At 36.2% G+C, this 25,149-nt stretch overlaps 1 protein-coding gene across 4 annotated transcripts in view; it reads left to right on the top strand.

The window, feature by feature from the left end:
- Ttll7 (tubulin tyrosine ligase like 7) overlaps positions 1-25,149 on the top strand; it is a 160,276-nt gene that overhangs the window by 49,969 nt on the left and 85,158 nt on the right. For 3 of the 4 annotated variants that reach the window (XR_001183229.3, XM_004841381.4, XM_087212980.1), the window contains exons 2-5: positions 19,821-20,019; positions 20,208-20,339; positions 22,860-22,981; positions 23,806-23,873. Coding sequence is in view for 3 of the 4 variants with exons in the window: in XM_004841381.4 (XP_004841438.2) it covers positions 19,995-20,019; positions 20,208-20,339; positions 22,860-22,981; positions 23,806-23,873 (347 nt within the window). In the remaining variant the exon portion in view is untranslated. The remainder of the gene's footprint in view (positions 1-19,820; positions 20,020-20,207; positions 20,340-22,859; positions 22,982-23,805; positions 23,874-25,149) is intronic. The other variant, XM_013070924.3, reaches the window with a different exon arrangement.

The raw sequence follows: 25,149 nt of genomic DNA, 5'->3' as shown, positions 1-25,149 counted from the left end.
GAGTAGGTAAAACTCCTGAGGACAGAGGCATAGGCAAAGACCTTCTGAACAGAGCCCCTCTTGCACAGAGAATAACACCAACAATCAACAAGTAGGACTATATCAAATCAGGAAGCTTCTGCACAGCAAAGGAAACAGCCGACAGAGTAGAGACAGCCTGCAGAATTGGAAAAAAGAAATTTTCAGCTATTCCTCTGACAGAGGCCTAGTGTCTAGAATATATAAAGAACTTAAAAATTAGACCCCCAAAAACTTAACTCAAAAAATGGGCAATCAAAATTAATAGACTCTTCTCAAAAGAAGTAGTACAAATGACAAAGAGTTAAATGAAAAAGTCTTTGGTGTTTTTGGCCACTGGAGAAATGCAAATCAAAATAACACTAAGATTCCATCTTTCTCCAGTGAGAATAAATATCACCAAGAAGTCACAAAACACCAGATACCGGTGAGGTTGTGGGGGAAATGAACTCTCGGCACTATTGGTGAGACTGTAAACTAGTACAGCCCCTGTGGAAATCAGTATGGAAATTCCTCAGAAAATGAAAGAGTTCATTTGACCCAGTTACACGTCTTCTGGGTGTCTTCCTGGAAGAGTGAAAGACATATTACATACCCATGTTTACAGCAGCACAGCTCAACAGCTAAATCTTGGAAGTAGCCTATATACTCATCAATAGATGGATGGATAAAGGAAATGTCATATATCACACAGATATATATATATATATCTATATATATATATCTATATATATATCTATCTATCTCAATAAAGGAGGATACATTTGAGTCATTTGTAAGAAAATAGATGCATCTTGAGACCATAATGGTAAGTGAAATAACTCAGACAGAGTTAAATATCCTGTGGTTTCTCTTCTATAAGAAACCCAAAGTGTAAATAATTTAAAGAGCAAAATAAAAGCTAGATGATAGGAAATACAGAGATAGACTGTGGGGATAGAAAAGGGATATGAGGATGGTGCAAATTAGAGAGGAAGGGGAAGTAAAAAGGATTGGGATGCAATAACGGTGTATACTGATTCCCTACAATGAAGGTATTATGTATCACAAACATATAATAAAAGAAAAAATTTCTTAATGTTTAAAAAATATATTGTATACATTTCTAAGTACAGTATAAGAATAAAGTACAGGGAAACTTCATGTGAACAACATTAATGTTCATTATTAATTTTCTTACCACAAATTACTACCTTCTTTGGTGCAGGAAGATTCCATTTGACTGTTACATAGCTTGACATTAGGAGGTCAGCATTCTCATTTTTCTCTGGACAACATATGATGAGAACTCCATGGGAGATAATAAAGAGGAACTTGTGAGCTGAGAGAGATACTTCAGTTCCCCAGCCTCAGAGTTATAAGATGCCAAGAGAAGTGTTAATTATTCAGGCCAATATTCTAACTGTCTTTGAATTTAATAATATATTCTTTTCTATTACTATTTGTAATAAAACCTCTTTGGCCTGAAATTAACCCTTTTGTAGTTTCACCTTATTAGAAGCCAGGTGAGACTCAAGAAGTAAAGTTACTGAGTTTTGTTAACCAAAGTAGAATAAAGTCCCCCATTGAATCACTTTATGTATACTATATGTATATGTGTGTATATATATGCGCAATTGTCTATTATATACATATATATATGTATATATAATTGTATAATATATACTGCTTTGTATATATTTACATGTACATACAATATAATTGTTATGTATACACACATGTATGTACATTGTGTGTGTGTGTATATATGTATGTACATATACTGTGTACCATTGGATCTCTTCCTGAAGGTCTTGGTGGGTGAGGAGGGGGAGTCATAAGGAGGGCAGAAAAAAATGGCAAGCTTTCTCATTTTGGGATTAGGTGAGGTGAAGGGCTGATATTCATGACTGCAGTATTTTTGGTCAATAATTTTATGGCCCAGGATCACAACTACAGGCGGTTGTGATAATGGCCTTCTACTATTACAGTGAACCTTCGACTTTAGGAACTGTATTGGTTCCTGAGGGCTGGTTGTAACTCAAGTTGGTTGTAAGTCAATATAGCTGGGATCTGGATGTTTACCTGGGTACATGCTATAGATAATGAGAGGCAGATGAATCTTCATTTAACCTAATTAACCCAAGTTGTTCCTGGGTCAAGCCGGTCATAACTTGAGGGTCCACTGTGTTTGCCACTGAGTTAGCTCATGGAGTTGGTGCTTCTCTACACTTTGCACCAAATCCAGTCAGTCCCTTCCAGCATTGAAGGTGTTAGTTTTCACGCCTCCCAAGTCTTGGGCCCTGGTCCAACTACTGCAGGGATGGAGTTGTAGGAGGTGGTGTATGGGAATGGTTTTAGGTTAAAATGCCACTCCATTCTTACCCCATCTTCAGTAGTTTTCTTTGAATTAAAGATACTTAATTTCTTCTATGCTTTTGACATTTTGTAGAACCTTGAAGTGATTGTTTTTAATGATTTTGTGCAGTTCTATCATTGTTTTTTGAGGAGAAGAATTATAGAAGGCATTTCCATTCTGGGGCTAGTTTTAATTGGAATGTTAGAAGTTATATTTTGAGTGAGGTGTGAGTAACAACAAACATCTAGATTTGAGTTCCACTTTCTCTGTTTTCAGTTTAATAACTGTGAACCTGAGTGCCTTGGGCAGTTGCCCCACAGATTGCTGCTTGTTAGAATTGTATTGGAAAATAGATCTTTGCGTCCCTACCCTCTGCAGCTGCAGGCAGTGATGTCCTTCTTCTGCAGGCTCAGCCCTTTGTCCCTGAGATCTTCTTGCCCAGGTCAGATGCATGAGGGTTCTTATTGCTGCTCGGGTGAAGTCTGACATGAGCTGCACTGCAGCCCAGCGTTCTCACTTTCCACGATACCCGATGCGTGTTTCAGTGATGGCTGATGCTGTCGTTGGTTCTATAGATAGGAACTCTGAGAGCCAGTAAGTTGCTGCTTTTCAACACAACTAAAATCAGATTCATTGTAAGACACACCTTTATGTTATTTGCTTACAAAAATCCTTTGTATCTTCACCTATGCACAATATTTTCTTAATATGAAAGCATTATATATGGTGAAAGAAACTTTAAATGGTATTTTAAAAATATTACATCACTTTCATGCATTCAAAAGAGGGAAACTATAAATAAAGCCCATTGTTTACATTTCTTCACCTTGGAAGATGAGTCTTCTGAATCTCTTCTCGATTCATTCCTCACACAGTGTTTTCCAGCCATTAAGAGTTGATGAAAAAGATTTCCCTATTTCCTGTTATCTGTCTTCATTAATACTTTGGGCACAAGAGGTGAGGGGGGGAGGAAAGGAAGAGAAAAAGGATTAAAAAAAGAGACAATTAAAAAGTGAAAATAGAGCTTTTTCAGATGGGAAGGGGATCAAGGGTTGGAGGGAGCAGGGAGAGCTGGGTGGGGAAGGGACAAAAACGAATTAAGATGTGTTATGTACCTGTACCAGTGCCCCATGATAAACGTAATCACTATGTACTGCAAACATGCACTAATAAAATGCATAATAAATTTAAAGAGTTGATGCATTTCTCAAGAGAGTTTCACTGTGTGCAAGGATTTTGCTTCCAGCTTCTGACACTGATGCTGCTGATTCTGATGTGTATGAACAGACAATGGTAACTACATCAGGACTGCCACTTGGCTGATAGCAATTACAAGTCATCACAAATTTAGAGAGTTTTAAATGCTAAAAAACAAAACAGTGTGGTTTAGAGTCAAAGAAATATGAGAGTAATTGTGGATAGTCTCTGTTATCTACCCATTTCCTCACTTCTACTTCAGAGGTAAATGCTATTGATTGTTCTTTGTACAGTTGTTCACATCTGCTTCTTTTATACTAGTCTAACATTCTTACTTTAGATCTTGGTTCTTTGTTGTATTTTTCTTGCAGACTTTTCTTACCCTTTAAAGTATTTTAAATCAGATTCTTGGTCTCATGAAATGTAGCTGACCCTATGGAATATGAATGTATTAGGGTTCTCCAGTGCAGTGTGTGTGTGTGTGTGTGTGTGTGTGTGTGTGTGTGTGTGTAGAAGAAAGAAGGATGGGAAGGAGAGAAAAAGAGGGAGAGAGGAGGGGAAGGGAGAAAGAGACAAGAAGAAGAGGGGAAGGAGAAGAGGGACGAGGAGAAGAAGGAAAAAGAGAATATGATTTAAGGAATTAGATCATGGGATTGTGAAGGCTTATAAGTCCCAAATCTGTGTAGTAGGCTGGGAGACTGGATACTAGAGAATAGTTGATATTCACCCTGAGTCCAAACACAGCCCAGAGGCAGAATTCCCTTCTTTCTAGGGGAATGTCAGTCTGTTTTTTCTTATACTTTCAACTGATTCGATGAGGCCCACCCACAGTATGGAGAACAATTTGCTTTACCCAGAGTCCACAGGTTTAAATGTTAATTTCACCTACAAAGTATTTTCATAGCAATATCCAGACTGGTGATTGAAGAAATATCTTCATACTATGACCCCACCAAGTTGACACACAAAATTAATCATGACAGTGAAATCACTTTTATTCATGATGTTATTCATGTGATGACAAAACTTGATCTGCCATTACTTATGATGTCTGAGTGAATTAATCATTCCTCAATGATTTTAGCATTCCAGTGTATTACAACTTAATAGTAGGTGACACATTTAAGTTGTCAGGCTTTTTACCATCTTCGTAATGATGGAGATGTGGAACTTAGGTCTGCTGATGAGAAAGCATGAATAGAAGAATTTGAATTATTTCATTTATTAAATAATCATTAGGACATTTTAATGCAGATAAGATGCCAGGTACTGTGGAGAGTGTAGAAGATAAACATTGTGTTCAAGAAATTTACATTTTAAAGTCGTTTAAAGAAGATATTCAAATGAAATATTTGATTTAACAATCAAATAACAGCAGACAACAATAATACAGACAGGGAGAGTATTTAATTTTATATGCCAAATGTGTATGTTAAGATTCATTTTTTTATGTTCTTGATGTAAACAAGTCTTTTTAAAAAGTAGATTGTGTAAGTTGCAGCAGTGTGGCAAGGCCATCCAAGGTAGTTTAAGACAAATAGAAATAAATGACCATTTTTTTAGTGCATTGATTAAAACTGTTCTAATGAATGCATTTTTTTAATAATGAGGCTTGTATATTGTATGATTTTGAATACTATGTAAGATTAAAACATAGTAAGTCCAGATCTCATGAAGCACAACTGAAGGCCAGCTTTGTTGATTTAGTATAATATTTAATTTATAGCACTGAGTTCCATGCTATGAGTATGTGGTTACACATAACTTTATAGATACCTAGATATTTATAATTGATATGATTAGTGTGTCATGGGTTTTGGATGAATTTTTATTTTTATTTTTCAGGTGTTTTTCAAGGTTATAGGTATCTTTTCTGAAAAAACTGCATGTATATATTGAAGGCAGGAGGCATATATTTTTTTTTCTTGCTAGAGCACCTAATACAGGAGCTTTAAAAATGTTTAGTGCTTCAACATGATATAGTATGATGAAAAAAATGAACAGATAATTAAACTCACAAACAGATTGGTGGTACACCTTTATAGTATTTATTTGGTGTGCATGAAAAGGGAACCTAGTGGTCAAGAGAAGGAATGAATGAAAAAATAATTTGTAGTATTATGTGAGAGTATCTGTGAAGACTGCATTACTGTGCTCTGCTTAGCTTCAGGCACGGATTCTGCTCTACATTCCAGTATTGTGTTTTAGAATGAAGGACAAAAATAGTTCTTTTGCTCTGCATTTCTATAAAAGGACTGGTTTCATGGCAAAAACAGTGGTGCCAGATAGTTTTCAAAGACCTGGAATGACTTTGGGGAAATATTCTTATTTTTAAATGATCTAGTCTCATTAAAATACAGCTTGGTTTGGTTTTCTTAACAGATGGTCTGTTTGGTAAAAGTTTTAGTGTTTTTATTTCCTTCCAAAGATTATATTGTGAATTCACTTTGCATCTATTGTAATGATCTAGAAGCACAATGCCCTTACTATTCTTTTGCTCCTTAAAATCTTATATACATATCTTGTTTAACTAATAGAGACATACAGAGCATTAGGTGGACTCTGCCAGTGATGTTGCTCTTTTCCTTGAAGATTTTCCAAACTTTGAATGATTCTTGGACCGTGGCTTAATTTTAATGGGATTTAATTTAATTTAGAACGATTTGAAACTGTGACAAGTTTATCTGATTTTACAAGTCAATACAATTGAAATTTTCTAATTTTAAATTGAGAACCTTTTAGAGTATTGTGTCCCCTGATGCAGTAGCCCAGTGTTTAGCTCCTGTGTTACAGGATCTATCTGTGTTTAAGATTGGAGAATATGTAATTAAGACATTTTTAAATTTACTGCCCGGTAGCTGTATCATGGAAGAAACATGTGAGGAAACCTCTTCTTATTTTATTTGAGGTAGGGAATTTTAGGCCAGAATGTTTTGAAGTAAATTTCTTCATTTAAAAACAAAATTTAAAAGCTAAAACTAAATTCCTCCTCATACTCTGTGTAGAGGGAAGAAGGAGACCAGAAACAGTAGGTATATATCTTCTCAAATTCAAATCCAGCTCACTAAAAGAATCTATTTTCTTCCAGAGTATGAAAATTAATCCCGAGCCTCACTCTCACTAGCTTTAGTTGGATCCTGTGTTCGGAATCCTGACTTGCTGAGCTGACTCCAGGGTCAAGAGAATGGAATTTCATGATTGCTTTAGACCTAAGTCCTTAGTCCATCCTTGGAGTTGGAATCAACTTCAACTCCACCTGAATCACATGTGCAAGAGTTAAGACAAAGTATACCACATGGTATACTGATTTTTTAAACCTGAAACTGAGGAATTGTAACTTTAGAATGGGCCATTTGGCTTGTTTTTCCCTCAATCCAGCAAGCAGTGAAGAATGATTAGTGAGGAGCAACCTTCACATACAGTACAAAGGTTGGAAACTAGCCTTGATCACCCATAATTGAGTTGCAAGGAACCTGAATAAACACACACTGAAGTATCCTTTTCTTCCACCAGCTTCTGCACTTCCCCCAAAATGTCTCTTGATGAAGTCCCTAAAATTTACTACTACCTTCATCCAGATATCCAATTTCCTGTACCTTTCCTTCACAGATTTATTATTATGTGTCTAAAAATTATGAGAACATCATGATTTGGTCATTTCATTTGACTTCACTTTTTTGGTGAAGATCTCTGTGCACATGGACAATGAATAAAACTTTAAAATTTTTCTCTTGTTAATCAGGTCTTGTGTTTGGGTTCCTAGATCCAGCCAATGAATGCACATAAGTAAGGGGGTAATGAGACTCTCCGTCCCCACACATGGATTGAGAGTGAGGGGCAGTGGTTTATTAGACAGTGGGGAAATAGAGACTATGGCTAAATGATGAATGTCTAAAATCATTGTGCCAGTGACTCTAGATTTTAGCTGATCTACCTTTTTAAAAACCAATGCATTAATTTCTCTTTAAAAAATTTAGTAGTACATGTTTGTAGTACGTAATGTTTACATTCCTTGTGGTGTTGGCACAAGTATGTAACACCTCTTAATTCCTTTTTTAACCCCCTCCCATCTCTTGATTCCTTTGTATTTTTTGCACATGTTTGCAGTGCAGAATGGTGATGTTCCCTGTGTGGACTTGGCTCATGTGCAGAACACATCACAATCCCTTTGTTTTTTATCTCCTTCCCTCCCTTCCTTCCCACCCCCATCTTTTGATCCCCTTCCCATTTGATACACTTTTTTTTTTTTTTTGGTACTGGGGACCAAACCTGGATCCTCAGCTTCCGAGGCAGGCGGTGGAACCACTGAGCTAAATCCCCAGCCCTCCCCTTCCCATTTGAGAAAGATCTATCTCACTGTTTGCTCTTTTCTCACTTTTCTCGTTATCTCATTTTGCTCTTTATTTATATTCTGGTATATGAGAAACCATGCAATATTTTGGCCTGTGGGTCTGATTTGTATCACTTAACATTATGGTCTCAAGGAGCATCCTTTTAAGAACAGATGACTCAAGTTTATCTTTCTTTATGGCAGAGTAGTACTCCATTGTGTGCAAATACCATTTCTACTGCAGCAGCATGCTAGTTAAAATATGCAGTAACAGAAACTTAAGATAACAGTGGATTAAACAAGATGGAAGTTTATTTTCTCTGGAGATAAGCAGTATAAGATTGATGCAGCATTTCCAAGATAAAACCAGTGTCACTTTAAATTGCCACAGCTCCAGCAAGCATATTTGCTTTCCAATTTCAAAGGAAGGAAAGCAAATAAATGAGTCTCTACTGATCTTGTGTTTCTCTTAAGGTACTTTTTGGAAGTCCTGCTCAGCAACTTCTACTTCCTCTTAACTGGCTCATCAGACCCTACATTTTTTTAGTCACCTGGCCACATATGCCTGTAAGGAAGTGTGAGTGACGTAGTTATTTAGTTAGACAGAATGCCATCCCTAATGAAAGCCAATAGATGTTATATTAGTAAGGATGATTTAGTGAATAGCTGTCTTAGTTACTTTTCTTTCATTGCTGAGATAAAATACCTCACATGGAAAGTTAAAGGGGAGAGGGTTTATTTAGCTCACAGTTTGTAGAGGTTTCAGTTCCTAGTTGGCTGGCTCCAAGGCAGGGTGGCACATGGCAGAGGGGCAGCAGTCCATGGTGGCGGAGGTCAGCGAAAGCAACAAGAGACTTTAACAGAGTCTTTCCCCCTTTTATCTTGTTCAGACTACTTAGTGCTGGTAGCACTCCCAACCTTAATCCTAGTGTCCTCAGGCCTAGCCCCACCAGGAATCAATCACACATTCTAGATTCAGCCACCTCTGCAAAGTATGAGGCTTTGGGAGGGATATCTAAACACAGGCCCTAACAATGGCTATTAAGTAGGTGGCTGGTAGTCTTCACTACATGTGAACTTATTAACTAATATGGATGGCAAAGGAGGCTTAACAGTTCAGTTGTTTTTTTTTTATTTAAGATTTAAAATTCATACAAGTAGATGGAAATATAAATAGTAAAACTACCACCTATCTTAATATTGGTAATAAGGTATGCATTGAGTGTGTATTCAATAAGGACTCCAAAGGAAATGTGAAAGATGATTCTGATGTATTTGTCTCTTAGATGTTTAGCTAGATTGTGATTCCCTTTACCAAGCTAGGGAACGTAAGATGAATACTAGATTTTCAGTTAAAGTTAAAGAGTTAGGTTTTGGACATTTAGAACTACAAATGCTGACATCATATGACATTCTGGTGATGTCTGTTCAACAGCTAAGCAGTTGCACATTTTGATACCTATTGTGCATTTTCTGGCAAAGAAAGGAGAACTGCCTATTTTTAGAACTTCTCCACTTCCTTTAGTCCCTCTCTTTTACTCCGTGATCCAGGTTACTGAACTCTGTGGAGAACTGGGTCCAAAGGACACTCTCAGTTCCAACTCCATAGCTTAGCACAAGACAGGTCTTTGTGCAGTGAAACATGGGTGGGGTGCTCTGGGCACATGAAATTCACTTCTCTTAGATTTGGTACAGTTCTTTACAGAGTGAGGGGACAGAAGGAGGTAAGTGAACCCACAGTATGTGACACGTGTAGAAGTAAACTGATATCATTGCATGTTGATTCTATAGAGGTAAGACTTTTTTTTTCTTTTTCATTTTTTAAGGCTACTGGAGAACTATTTAGAAGTACACTATTATATTTTTAAAAATATGTCCAAAGGGGCTGTTGACTCTAAGCATTTAATAGATACATAATGAAATAATTTTGTGTTCTGTTACTATAGTAATTGAACTATAACTATTACTTTCTTTGTACTTTAATTCACCGTGTATTGAGCGAGCTTTTGCTTTTTTATTATCCTAGAAGGGTAGTAGTACTACAAATATTAATAAGGGAAAATGCCTTCAAGGTAGGTTGTGTTACTGTTACCTATTTATCAGTCACTGCTTTTAAAATTTCATACTAGGCTAAATTCTACAGATAAGACACTCGACAAACCTGAGTGGACATTTTTTATGGGTGATATAATTTAACCACAATCATTGAACAAATACTAAGAAGCCTAAGGCGAATTTGAAAAATGAAGACTGGGAGCTACTGTCCGTCAAGGTCAACATTAATTCTGTTACCAGAATGATTAAACAGTTCTGTTATTCTTATCTAATATCATACTTGGTTCCTACCAGGTTTTCAACAGTAGTTGACCAAATGGTTCTTTCACACTATATATCTAGCTGTAGCGCTGCATACCCAGCCTGAGAAAGGAAGACAGAAGTTGCTGTGTTCAGAGAGTAAGTAGCTTCTCTAGAACCCTTTGACACAGTGAGTGTTGTCAATGCATTATTGTTACGAGAGTTGTTTGGGTGATGTCATTTGTTCACCAATCATGCAGCTGTGCATTTTGCAATCCATTGTCATTTCTTGGCAGAAAACACAGAAATAGATCAGTTGTGCTTTGGAAGGGACCTTTCTGTGTTAAAGACATTCATTTATAAAAGCAGAGGTTTTCCTCATCTCTTATCTCCAAGTACTAATTTTATTTTCTTATTTCCTATTTTTTTCATTAATCTTGTTCTGCAAATACAAAACAGAAATCATTTTACTCCTCAAGTTGGCTTTTATCTCTGCTGGGCTTTTGATACATAGTGCCATCTCCTCCTACTCAGTTCCTTAAGCTAGAAATCCCTAAGTCTCCTGACTGTGTTTTCCTCATCTTTTCTGCTGTTTGCAGTACTGACAATTGAATGCAGGGATTCATGCATGCTAGGCAAGTGCTTTAACATGGAGCTACATCCCCAGCCCCACTTTTTCCTTCTTGATCAGCAAGTCTTGTTGCTATTCTATGGTAGCAATATATTTTCTCCCTCTGTGTGTTGCTTCTGTCTGTGATCAAGCTCTTTTCTTCTCTCCTGGATTTTTAAAGTATGTTCTCAAGACTCTCTGTCATAACTCTTGCCCTTGCAGTAAATGCCAGTGTATTCTATCAAGAAGCAATCTGGCTGGGGATTTAGCTCAGTCGTGCCAGCGCCTGCCTCGCAAGCACAGGGTCCCAAGTTCGATCCCCTGTACAAAACAAAAACAAAAACAAACAAACAAAAAGAAGCAATCTGGATTATGTTACTCCTCTTAGTTCTTCTGTGACTTCACATTGCTTATGAGTCAGGATCATGCTCAAGTTTCAATAGTGTGAATTTAGAACAGAATACTGCCCAAGAAACAATGGTGCAAGCAAAAATGTTACAGCTATTTCATTTCTACCTATTATTACAAAAGAATAAGTCACAATAAATGTGTATTTATTCTTTATATTAAGAATTACATCTTTGGTATGTAAAAGAGCATACTACATGCCCACTTTATGGAAAAGGACTGGCTATTGCTTTCTTCTTTTTCCTCTCAAGAGACATCAACTTACATATTAATTTCTAAGCAATGTACTGTATGTTTAATTTGATATAATTTTAAACTGTGTGTACATGATGTACTTTATATATTCATCAGCTGATTTTGATCTGAATTGTTTATGTGATTCATGGTTTAAGCCTAGTTCCTTTGTTTTCACCAGTATAGAGTATGTTCATTGTACCATAATGTATTCACTCTCTTGTTGATGTTGACTTACATTTTCCTTCTCCTCTCCCCTCTGTTACCCATCAATTCCTTATCTTTTGGCTGTCCATGTCCTTTTCACATCAAGGGCCCACACTTCTAGCCTGATATTTTGGAGTAGAGTATGCATCATTATTACTAATATTTATAATTGCTGTTAATCTTCATGCTTGATTTTTGGTGGACTGCTAGTCTATAAAATGAGTTTGGTTGGTGAGCATTGGTAGTTGGAGTAGGGTCAAGCAAAGGGTATAAAATGTCTATGTTAGCAAATTTCATCTCAGATAGCAAGGCTGTTGGCCGTCGGTAGAAAGTGAAGTCCGTTGTAGCAGATTTCTTCTTTTCTAGCTGCTCTCCAAAGCACATTCTGAAAACAAAACAATAAACCCCCCAAACAAAACACAAGAGCCCTGCGTGGCAAGTGCTTTCTCCTTCACTCACTGCTCAGCCAGGTGACTTCTAAATCGTCCACATAGCTCTGCCTGAGAAGACCAAGAAGGGAACAAAATCACGGAGTAGTGTGCCCCCTCTTTCTGGGAGGGTGCCTGTGCCACCAGGAGTTGGGCTTCTAGTCCAGTGGTTTTCAGACTTCAGTCTGCAGCAGAGTGAAGTCTCAGTTGTCACTGGGAGGGCTTGTCAACTGGTGAGCCTTAGCTGAAGATTTCTGATTCAGGTCTGAAGAATATGCATCCCTAAAAAATTTGCACATGATGCAATGCTGCTGTTACTGGGAAGAGATTTTGAGAAGCACTGGTCTAGGTCATTGTTTTTCAACCTATTCTATTTTTTAACTCCTGAACCCCTTTAAACATTAATGTATCATTTCACAGTTACATGAATTTTAAAATTGTTTTAAAATTTCCTAATTTTTACATTATAAAGAACTTTTATGTGTTTATAAAATAAACGTGTTAAACATAATGTTTAAACATAAATTAAACATTAATCGCTGTGTTTGACTAGAGCTTAGGATACTCAAATTATAGTTTTTTGTAGACTGGCACACTTAAGAGCTTGTTAGAAATGCAGATTCTTAGGTCCCACACGACTAAATGGATCAGAATTTGAACTTTAACAATATTCTCAGGTGGTTAATATGCACATTGATATTTAAGAAACATTGGTCTAGAATTCACTTTAAATCCAATCCTAGTAATATTTTTAAAAGTATTTCAAATTTTGATGTCTAATAAGTAGTATGTTTCATTTACTTTTTATTCTCTTATTTTTACATAAGAAAAATCATGTTGTTTTACTTTAATAATTTCTTTATGACGAGTACATTTGAAAGGATGCAACATGAATAAAAATATCACATTGTAACCCATAAAGATGTACAATTCCTAATATGTCAGTCAAAATATGTTTAAGCCAGGTGTGGTGGTGATGTTTGTTGACGATAAAGATAGTGTATAAAATTTGGCATGGGACCTAAATGCTGAAATTTAATGATATGTTACTGCACAGAAGTGGAAAAAAACCTATACGACCTACTTCTTGGAAATAATTACTTTTTGCATATGAAAAATAAACTACTTTATTTCTAAAATTTTTATGGATAGTGACTGCTTCTTGTAATAACTTCTCTGCCAATACTATATTATGTGTTTGTTTTTTCCCAAAGTAAAAGCTTAATTTGATATTTTTTTGGTTAGATTTGTTATTTTTCCAGTATTTTTAAAGTACTGGTAGAAACATCTTTCATTGGGTTGTTACAGTTTTGGAATCCGGAGAGTAGTACTTTGAGGCAAATTTGCATAATTGTTGCCATTTAAAAATTTTTCATAATTTCCTTTTCAGTACTGTTCATTACTCTTCTTAGGTAGCTACGATGATGATAAGATATGTTAGGATTTTGAAGATCAACATTCATATGCAAAACCTACAAAAGTGCCCGGAACACAGGATGTTGTATATGGAAGACTACAACCCAGTCCTCTACAGTGGTACCTTGTCGGTTCACGAACTTAATTCGCTCCACGATTCTGGAAAACATGGCCACATTTGTGTTTGTGCAGGAAAGATGGCCAAGGTTGTGTTTGTCATCCATTGAGTTTGCAAACAAAAACAAAATTTTGCTGAACTCTTCTGTTTGGGAACCAAATTGTTTGCAAACAAAAGCGTTCATGAACTGAGGTACCACTGTATTTCTTCCTTTTTCCTTATCATCATTATTACAATCCATAGCAAGCTCAGGATAGAGAAGTTTAATTATGCACTGTGGAAGCCCAAGGGAAGACTGGATTTACTGTCTTACTCTAGTTGGCTTGGGCTGCTATAATAAAATACCACAGACTAATGGTAGCAAACCTATGGCACACATGTTATTTTTCTTTTAATACAAAAGATGTTAATGAGATTTTTTTTTTCTAAATTAAAACCTCAGTATTCAGGTTTAATTGTAGTGTTGGCACTTTGTGGGTAATAAGTGGGTTTTGGGTTGCAGTGTGGGCACTCATCTCTAAAAGGTTCGCCATCACTTCCCTAGACTAAGAGGCTCAAAAACCAGATATTTAATACAAAGACAAAAGTGCAAGACAGTTAGATTCCTGATGAGGGCTCTCTGCTTGGCTTGGTGATGGCCATCTTTTCCTTGTGTCCTCATATGGCTGAGAGAGAACTCTAGTGTCTTTCCCCCTTCATTATAAGGGTACTAGTCTCATCATTAGGCCTGATCCTCATAACCACATCTACCTTCTTATCTCCCAAAGGCTCTGTCTTCAAATACCATTTCAGTGAGTGTTAGGGCTTTCAGCTTATGGATTTTTTTGAGGGAGGCACAATTCAGTCCCTATCACCCAATATAAATTGTCAACTATTTTTTTTTCCCAGGCAGGGGAGATTGCTGAAGTGGGATTATGGAGAATTGAAAATTTCTGTGTAAGAGTGGTAGCTAGGTTCAAATAAGAAATAGTCAAGGTTAAAGTTTGTGATGGTTATTAGTGTTAATCTCTGGCTCTTTTCCTCTACTGTTCATTTGATAGGATTGTACTTAGTTCTTGTTGGGTAGGGTCATATGATTACCTCAGGTTGTTGAATTGTGAACAGGAATTTTGTGTGTTACTGCATGAGACCCTTCAGAACTCTCTTTCTTTCTGGCATAATGAATGACTAATTATTAAGATGATGGCTATTTTCTAATAGCTTGGATTCCTTCATGACTTTGACACACAGAGCACCTCTGCTAATGTTTGGATAGGTAGTGTGGTCAAGAAATGGACCTTACTTATTTTAAGCTCCTGATATTTGGGAGAGGTTTATTACTCCAGAAAAATGTAGCCTGTTCTGACGAAGTAAGATTGGTTAAAACCATACCATAAGAAAGTGAATATGGAAATGGAATAGGGACTGAGCCAGTTGCTCAGAACTATCATGGTCGGAGATAAGAAGCAAATAAAGAATTTGATGGTTTTCTTATCACCATGGTAATATTGACACACACTTCTATCACATGCATTCTATTTTTTTGAATAGGTAAAAAAACATGCCCAGTGTACAAAACAGTATTCATACAAGAAAGACACCCACAGCTCTGTCTTCAGCCACAGCCAGACACCACTGCTTTGTGCATATATTCCATATATTCTTCTGTGGATTTACCCAAGTGGTAGTATAATATGTAAACAAGTACTTTTTTACTTGAAAATCTGAAAGTGATATATTGTAAATGATATGTATTTGCTTCTCAGACTCCATAACCATCTCTCTTTACTCCAGTGATGTTAGTGGATTTTAAAACTTATTGCCCTCAGGGCCGGGGATTTAGCTCAGTGGTTCTGGCGCCTGCCTCACAAGCTCAAGGTCCCGAGTTTGATCCCCGGTACCGACAAACAAAACAAAACAAACAAACAAAAAAACTTATTGCCCTCGTCTATAATGTACCACTATAACAAAATATCACAGGTGCAGAATTTATAAATAATAGAAACTTAATTCTCATAATTCTGAAGGCTGAGAAGCCCAAGATCAAGGTGCCAGAAGTTTCGTTGACCTCTTAGGGCAAAATCTTTGCCTCCAATGCAACACGTTGTGACTGTGTCCTCTGTAGTGAATGAGTATGATATCCTCACATGTCATAGGACAAGGAAAAGCAAAAAGGGCAAACCACTATGTGAAGCCTTTTTTGTAAAGTTCCCAGTCCTGTTCATGAGGGAGGAGCCCTCATGACCTAATCACTTCCTAAGTGTCCCACCTCCTAATCTTATTGCACTGGAGAGAGTTTCTGCATGAATTCAGGTGGAGATATAAAGGTTCAGAGCATAACTTTCATTAACAAGTGCTCACTGACCTCTATGTCAGGCAGTATTCCAGCCCTGGGATTGGAGAAGTGAACAAGGTGGACTAAAACGACCTTCTTTGTGGAGCTTACCTTTGTGGCTGGTGGTTATGATTGGGGTATAAGTAAGGGTTTCTGTGATGGACTAGGAAAGGGAAAAGTTAGTTTTTGCAGATATGATCAGGAAAAAGTGGCTATTTATCTCAATTGCAAGTGTTTGACAGAAGTTCAACCACAAGAACTTGGAAGGAAGAATTCTATAGCTTAAATATATTGGATTTATTTTAGTTTTGTTTCAATCTCCTGCATTTATTGGTACTAGAGAATTCTGTATTCAAGGTTACTTTGCTTGATGTTTTGGAAAAATAATTCTTTTCTAAAATGAATTATTTGTTTTTTGTGGACATAATTTTCTGTTGATTTTCAAAATTTTTTCAATTTGTTCAATTGAAGTAGACAGGATTTTTATAAATTATTTTAGCTATTTTTCTGTTCTTTTAAAAATTTATAATACAGTGGACCCTTGACTTGCGAACTTAATTCATTCACCAGGGCTGGTTGTAACTCATGTTGGTCAATTGAAGGCTCAGGCTCCCCTACACAGCCTTCAAAGTCTGTCTCTTGTATATAGGAAGATCTCAGTGTCCTTAGAGAGACATTGGCCCAGCATTTCTCAATTAACCCCACAGGAAAGGATGTAGTAATGTTCCTTCCAGAAATCTTTAAGGGTTAAATCTGTATCTGAGACCATCTGGAAGCACAAGTGGCCACGTTCAGGTCATAACTCAAGACTTTGTAAGTTAAAACTGAAATTCCGGTTGTAACTCAGGTTGTTTGTTATGTCAGGCTGATCATAACTTGAAGGTCCACTGTAGTTTTTTTCTTTAATTTTTTTTCTTATAATTTTCTGTATGCTATAATCATTATTTGCTTCAATGTCTTTATGTGCCTACAGTTAAAGTTTCCACTTTGCACTCTGTAATCACATGAGAACTTGAGAAGTGCTGCTCGTACATGTACATAATACATTATAATTCTTTTTTCATCTCCTCCTGTCCCCTTCTGTCTCCCTCCCTCCATCTCTTGGTCCTCCTTCCATTTGCAAAAGATCTATCTACGTGTTTCCTATTATCTATCTTTTATTTTGCTCTTTATATTTTGGGTTTCTCTTATAGGAGAAATCACATGATATTTAAGCTTGTATGTCTGGTTTATTTCACTTTACATTATGGTTTCAAGGTGCACCAACTCACCATGAATAATGTAATCATTATGTGCTGCAAACATGTACTAATAAAAAATAAAATTTGAAAAAAGTGTTTATGGCTGGCCCCTGATTGGTATGGAGGTACAGTCTTGATACCAGACTTTTCAAAGCTTCTCAAGTGATTTTACTTTGCAGCCTAAGTTGGGAAGCCATTGGGCTAAAGTACTGTATTTCAGAAGTAAATGAAAAAGACTTTGTCCTTTGGGAAAATAGATAACTATAGTTTTCTTTAGTGATGTGATAGCTCTGTTATCTTAAATTTCTAGCATAGAATGAAGTGAAATCATTAGAATTGAGATGATGTAATGTTAAGCACTTTCACCAAATTGTAAATGTAACATTTATATATGGAGAATGTAATTTTTAAATTATCAAATTCCTGTGTGGATGAAGGGAAAAGATAGGCATTTTTATTTTGAATTTTATACAGATCACAGTTATTTTTCTCATAGTTTGTTAGAAATCAACAAATTCCTTTTTAGAGACAATTATAGTTAGGTGTACATTGTTTTCAAACTCTTGTTAACTTTATCACCTACTTTTAATGGACTAAGTACTCTGAAACTGTAAATGGAATGAGGGAAAGGTTAGAAGTAAGGCTAGAAGACACAGGAAGATCATGTGAATTTTGGGAAATTGGTGAAGACGGAACAGAGAGAAGGAAGGAATAAAAACAAAAACAGAGGGGCTGGAGATTTAGCTCAGTGGTTCTGGCGCCTGCCTCGCAAGCACAAGGTCCGGAGTTCAATCCTCAGTACCAAAAACCCCAAAACAAAAACAGAACAAACTGACAGCAACAGAAAAACCAGAAACTGTATTCTTCCTAGTATAAAAATATGAACAACTGAGAAAAAAACAGGACAAAAGCAGGGACAAGAAAGTCAAGAAATGAAGAAGAAGGAGAAAAGAAAAGAAGAAAAAATTGCCCCCTGAAGGTGTGTCTCTGTTGTCCCGGGTGGACAATGTGGGTGGGTAGCAAGTAGCATACAGATCTGTGTCCACCGATCTCAGTGAGCCAGGCATAGTCCACTGAATTTCAGCCTGGTTTCTGGCTGTGAGGATGGAATTGAGCTCCCAGACCTCCTTTGGGTTTGGACTCTGCACAGTTGTACTGCAGGTTTGAGCCGCCCTTCCCCCATGGCAAGTCAGGTTCCCATAGGAGGTATTGACCCCAATAACTCACCAACTGCTGCAGTCTGCTATGCCTTTGTTAAGGGGACTCTTTGCTCTCCCAGTGGGCTTCAATTCTCAACAAGCCTTGGAGAGGCCTTCTCTCTGCTGCTCACCACTGTGTCAATTCCTGGGCTCAGAATGATGGCCTTCTGGATCCCTGTGCTACACTGCTGTCCTGGCGGGTCTCTGGCTGGGGCCTGTACACTCTTACCAGTGGTGTCTGGGTGGGCCTCTCCATAATCTGTTTTACATGCTTAACACAGTACCTGCCCACTATTGGTCTGTAATAAAAATTTCCTAGCTTTGATGTTGGATTATACTGAGAAATTCTAGTGAAATGAGAATGAGGTTCTAAATTTTCTTTAATAATGAGTCTTATTAATAATGAATATTGGGGTATATGAGTTATGTTTTATGTAGCTGAATATTTTTGAATTTCTTATAAACCTGATAATCTCTGAGTAACGGTATTACCATATCTTGTTTATCATAATAGGTTTAATTTTTTATTGTGTTTAGGGACATTTTACAGCTACTCAAAAGATTCTAACATGAAGGGAGAAATCAGAAAGTTAATAGTATAGAATTGCAATCTAGTATAGTTGGGGCATGGGTTCATATGTTCACAATGCAGATACAGCATGTCCTGTAGGCCATGTAGAGTATAAGCTACATCAAAGTAGTCCGTTAATAAAAAAAGTTAGTTATGTTCTGTGTGTGCAAATGAGATTATCATAGTAATGACTCCTCCTATTTCTGCCTTTCAAAATGATTCTCATTTTGTAAGGCACAGTTCATATGTGATCTGCTTTATGACGTCCTCTTCTCTGTCCCCTTAGAAAGAAATCATTTCTTTGCATTCACTTAGAAAGCAGTCTCTACCCTGTTGGTTATTTCACCATCTCTTATTAAAAGCATTGCTGCAGTTACATTTTAGGTATTGAGTGGAAGTTAGTTTGGGTTCCTGGTTACAGGACTCTGGTTTTGATATGAGAAGGATCTTCATTTTAATTTCTGCTTTGTCACTTTCTTTATAGACTGACAAAATTTTTTGTCATTTCTTGAGCTCCATTTATTTATCTGTAATATGGTGCTAAAAGCTTCTACCTCATAGACTTGCTAAAAGACTAAGTAGTATAACTGTCTAAGATGCCAGGTGTTTGATAAATAGTAGTGAATTTTGTTATTCTTGTCATTGCTTGTGTATGTTACTTATTGTATATAAAAATTTAATAAAACCTCCTCCACTAGATTGTGTGCTCTTTCAGGATAGTGAACCACACTTTGACATTTTCTATAAAGTTTAGTAAATTGACAAATATTTATTGGTCGAAATACATTATTTTTTGTCTTTACTTAACTTTTACAATGAAATAGTGTTGGCATATACCAGAAAGAAAATTTTCTAAAAGTTGTTGTCTAAATGATTTTGTTTAAAAATCTCCACAGGTACCTTTTTAGCCCATAATTTGTGTCTTGAAATCTGAGGATTCCACCAAGATAATATGATAGGAACTTTCAGTTATTTGGGGTTGTATCCTACTTAGACTGATGCGGTACTACCAGATTTCCTGAGAGTTTGCTACAGAGGTGCCCACTGCTTGTTAACTGCCACAGGCGATAATGCCATCTCTGCCCCAAGAAGGAGGTAAGCAGATTGATGTTAGAAATTATGAACATGTTAGGGATAGTTTTTGTTAATTTTTTAAAACATTCAAATTATTTTTGAACTTTTAAGATAATCATAATTTGTTTTGTGGTGGGAGGGAGTTATATTTCTGGTGTAGACTTTTAAAAAATTACAGTAATATTTGATTGTTTACCTTTTTTTAATAGTTATCCAGGCACCTTCTCCCTTGAATCTGAATACAGAATTACCTTATCAAAGCACCATGAAAAAGAAAGTCAGAAAGAAGAAAAAGAAGGAAATCATTACAGCGAATGTTGCTGGGACAAAGTTTGAAATTGGTAGGTCTCTTCAGAATTAGAGGATTTTCGTAACTGTTGGAAAAATTAATTTGGTGTTGAAAATTGTATAGAATTTCAGAGAGATAACTATCTTTTATGTAATAGATTTTTTTACTGCCTTCTATGAAGTTTATGACATGCTGGAGGAATTCTTTTCCAATGCAGTGGAGGATGATTCCTCTCAAAAGATGTTAATTGAGTTTTATAATTTCATTTAAAACAAAAATGCAGTTAAATAGTTTAGAAGAAAAAGAATTGAAAATGCAATACCTGACCGTTTCCTTAAAGGAAAAGTTCTCAAGCTTGGGCATTGATAATGAAAGAAATTTATGTAAGACTTATAGATTTGATTTTATGAATATAAAAATAGGGCTTTTCCACTATTCTCTTTAAAAATTTTATTGATACACTTTTGATATACATAGTGATGAACTCATCATAGGGAATTTGTACCTGTACGTGATATATTTTGATTCTTTTTTTCCCTCATTTTCCTCTCCCCTTCAACCCTTCTTCTCTCCCTTATTTGCAAAAGCTTTGTTTCCATTTTTCCCTTCTGTTCTTATGTAACCTGTATGTTACCAGCTCCCCCAGCTTGTGTGAGGCTCACCAGTGGGTTGGAGATGCTCATTACATCCGCTCCCTCCACAGTTTCCAGGAGTTCTACTTATTTTGTCTGGGTCTTCTCTGGTATCTTTGACAGTGTCCAGAAAGGGTCTCTCATTTCCTCAGGGATAGGTCTGATCCTGTCCTAGTCTTCTGAAGTCCTCATTGTTTTCTGGGTGTGAGCCCAGTTATAGGAATCTCCCAGGCTGTGGTGAGGTTGCCTTTGCACTCTGTTAGGTAGCACACAGCTGCCGAGCCCCAGGGTGCCAAGGCTGCATGGTGGTCTGCAGCCTAGGAAAGGCTGTGTTTGTTGTGGTCACCTGGGGCTTCATTCCAATTCCAGGCTTCTCCTGGAAAACAGCAGCTTCACTCGCCTGTCTCCTCCATGACTTCATCTTCCCCCATTCTTTTGGTTATCAGTTTTGAACACAGCTAAGTCATTCAAACAATTGATATCATTTCTTCTAATATAGAAGGTACTCATAAAAAGAGAACTTTTAAAAACAAAACATTAAAGTAGTGCTATATAGGTATACCGTTCTGTGAGGACTCTGAATTCTGTTGGAACCCAAAGTTTACCCTAAGTGTAGTCCTTATTTTTATTTGAAATTTGAAATTTGGTGGAAGGAAAGTGGCAGTATGTTGACTGTGAAATCTAGATCTGAGAAGAACACATAAATAGATTTTACTCAAAAAGAAGCCTTTTTCTTTTTTTTTTTTTGTATTAAATTCTTTTATTGGTACATTGTAGGTATACAACACAATTACATTTCTCATTGGGAATTGTACCTTTATATAATGCATCTTGGTTCTTATTTTTTCCCCATTCCTAGCCCTCCCTTCACGCCCTCCGCCCTTCCCTATTTACAAAGACTTTAGTTCCATTTTTTCAATTTCTCATCATTTTTTCCTTTCCCCTCTTTCCTTTCCCCTGTGCCTCCCACTACCCCTACCCCTTTGGACCTTTTATTCCTATTTTACATTATCGATTATTCTAATAATTGGTATATTTTAGGTATACAATATAATGACATTCATCATTGGAAGTTTGCACCAATACTGAATAGTTTCTCTGGTGTGAGAAACTGAAAGTGCAAATAAGGACTAAATGTATAATAGGTTATGTGAAATAGGAAGAAAAGGGGCAAAGGGGAAGGAAGTAGGAGGGCTAGGGGAAAGGATAGAAGGGAATGGGATTAATATGAGAAAATGGAAAAATAGGAACAAAATTTTTGTAAATAGGGAGGGCTGGAGGGGTTGAAGGGAGGGCTGGGCAAGGGTGAAAAACAAGAACCAAGAGAGACTATGTAAAGGAAGCCTTTTTCTGAGCATGAGTTTTTCAGTAGGATTACAAGGTCAGGAATACAGGAGGATCAATATGCAAATCTTTCCTGTGAATTCCTCTGTATTTCATATCCTGAGTAAACAAAGATAACTTGGATTAAGTGCCAGCAATAATTTCAGCTAGGGAGGTGGAAAGTATAAGGTAGATCTGATGACCAAGGGCTATTTTGACCCTTGCCCTTGGTTGTCTAGCTCCAGGTTATGAAAAAGCCACGAAAGTACATTCTCCTGAGTAGAGTTCTTGTCTCAGCTATCTGTATTTTCCTGGTGCTAAAATTAATGACTGTGTCCTTTGGCAGTTTTGTGTACCTGTTAAATTTGAAAGGATGAAAATTAAGGAATGAGGTGCCATATAATATTGTTCTCAGTTACTACAGAGAATAATTTGGTCCCAGATAAAACTGTTATAATGAAAAATATGAGTATGCTATAACTAATGGATATTTTGCAAACAAAACACTGTGAACTAATATATTACATTATGTGTAATATATATATTATATATATATAGTTTCCACAATGACTCTATTTCAAAAGTACTTTAATTCTACCTTAACTGTTTACTTTCAGTTCGTTTAGTAATAGATGAAATGGGATTTATGAAAACTCCAGATGAAGATGAAACAAGTAACCTTATATGGTGTGATTCTGCTGTTCAGCAGGAGAAGATTGCGGAGCTACAAAATTACCAGGTGGGAAATTAATCACGACAAATTATTGGTATGAGGAAAGTTATATGAATTCCGTGATAGTTTTCTTTATATAAATTCCTAATGTGTTGACATATTAGAGTTCAGTTCTAACTCCTGAATAGCTGTTTTATTGCTACCCAGTTTGGCTAACTTTCGCATGAAACTTTCGTCCCTTTCAAACTTTAAATTCTTCTTTAAAGAAGAATTAAGAAAAAAAAACCACCCTTACTAAGATTGTGCTTTGCATTACACATAAATACGAGTGTTGAAATAGATTGCATAGGGAGATGAGGATGTGGAAGTAACTTGTTTTGTCAGTTTTATGTAATCTGACGTTTTTGTAATGTAATAGAATCTTGTATTCAGGAGAAAATAAACATCAAATTAAAAATCTAAATACAAACAAATTTAGAAAATTGTGATTTTGTATAGTCTTTCATCTACTGATTTAGAGATTAGTACACAATTGATCAGAGAGAACAAATATTATAACTCTGGTTTATTATTTTTCTACAGTGACTATCTGTATAAAAATAGTAAATCTAGTATACCAAAACAATTTGCATATTGATTTACCATTTATTCAATGATGACCATTAGAACATTATCATCTATGTAATCTTTTTCTGATTCTTTTGAAATTTTATTCTCTGATTACTATAGATGTTTTGATTCAGAAATTAATTATAGGCCACTTAATTTTAATCTTTTAAAAGTTGTCAGTTTATTAAGATATAGAACTCGAACGGCAGACTTAACTGCATTATAGTATAAATAAATATATTCATTAAGTCAATGAGAATAATTATCTTTTTATTTTCCAGAGGATCAACCATTTTCCAGGAATGGGGGAGATCTGTAGAAAGGATTTCTTAGCAAGAAATATGACCAAGTAATCTTCATTTTTTTGTAATAGAGAACTGTTAAGAATTTATGTTTTGAATATTGCAGTATTATCTTGTATAAAATTACATTGCTTTGAAATGGTATTTAGATTGAAGAAAGAATTCTAGTGCTAGAATGACCTTAACAGTCTCCTATTCTAATCCTTCACTTTACAGAGGAGATAATTGGAGGTCAGAGAAATGAATAGCTTGCACAAAGTCAAATAAATAGTGACCAGCACAGCTGGTCAGAATCCCAGTCTCCAGAATCTCAGCTCTTTTAATTGCACCTTGCTGTCTTTTTTTTTTTTTTGTACCAGGGGATTGAACTCGGATCCTTGTGCTTTCAAGGCAGGCAGTGGAACCACTGAGCTAAATCCCCAGCCCCAACCTTGCTGTCTTTTAAGTAACAGAATTTTTTCTTTTAAATAGAAGAGCTAATTTGTACATAGCATTCAATAGATACTTATTTTCAGTTTAGCCTTGAAGAAACTAATTTGTTGCAATTTATGCTGTGTGTGTTCACTTTGGTTATTGGACATGTAGCGTGTGTGAGGAACTGTACTAGGCACATGTGGGTGTACATACACATAGCTACATGTAAGCATGCCTACTTGGGCATATGTATGCATGTGTTTTTATCTCTGAGGCCACTATTCACTGTAATGGCATACTTTCATGAGAAAACTGTTAAAAGGTACTCATATGTTTTGCTGAATGAACTGGAGAATTTTTGTATAGTTTATATTTCTGTTGGTTAGAATATTTAAAGATTTCTTTTACTTTAAGAATGTGATAGGTAAATGGTTTTTTAAAAAAGAGGACTATTCATATTAGTCAATTCATGTTATAATTAGAGAAATATTAATATGATTTTATGTGAAAGTTTATAATTATGTACTTACTCAACAGTTTTTTGGTAGGTGTAGTTTATGTTCCAGAGACTACCAATTTTTAAGAATTCAAACTAGAATTCAGTTTTTAGTAAGGGAGGAATACCACTAATATACACACCAGTTTGATGATGCCACGTTAGGGTTATGTAGTGACAGAGATGGTGGGAGAAGTCACTGTTATGAGTACAGGGGAGGCTTTCTTGCATCGTTAAAATGGTAGTAGGAGGAAGTGTGCAGGAGTTTGTCTTTATGAAGGAGATAAGGAGATTGTAGGCAGAGATAGCTGTGGGAGAAGATACATGGCAGCTTGAAGCAGCATAATTTTGGGGACCTTAAAGCAGTTCCTGTAGATACATAGGATGTTAGGAGGCTCAGCCTGATGAAGCTG

Source organism: Heterocephalus glaber, unplaced genomic scaffold (genome assembly GCF_053883595.1).
Source record: "Heterocephalus glaber isolate CG9 unplaced genomic scaffold, H.glaber_assembly_v1.0 deba00001442, whole genome shotgun sequence".
Taxonomy (NCBI): Eukaryota; Metazoa; Chordata; class Mammalia; order Rodentia; family Bathyergidae; genus Heterocephalus; species Heterocephalus glaber.
Note: the sequence above shows the minus strand (reverse complement) of the source record. Positions and strands in the feature narration are given on the sequence as shown.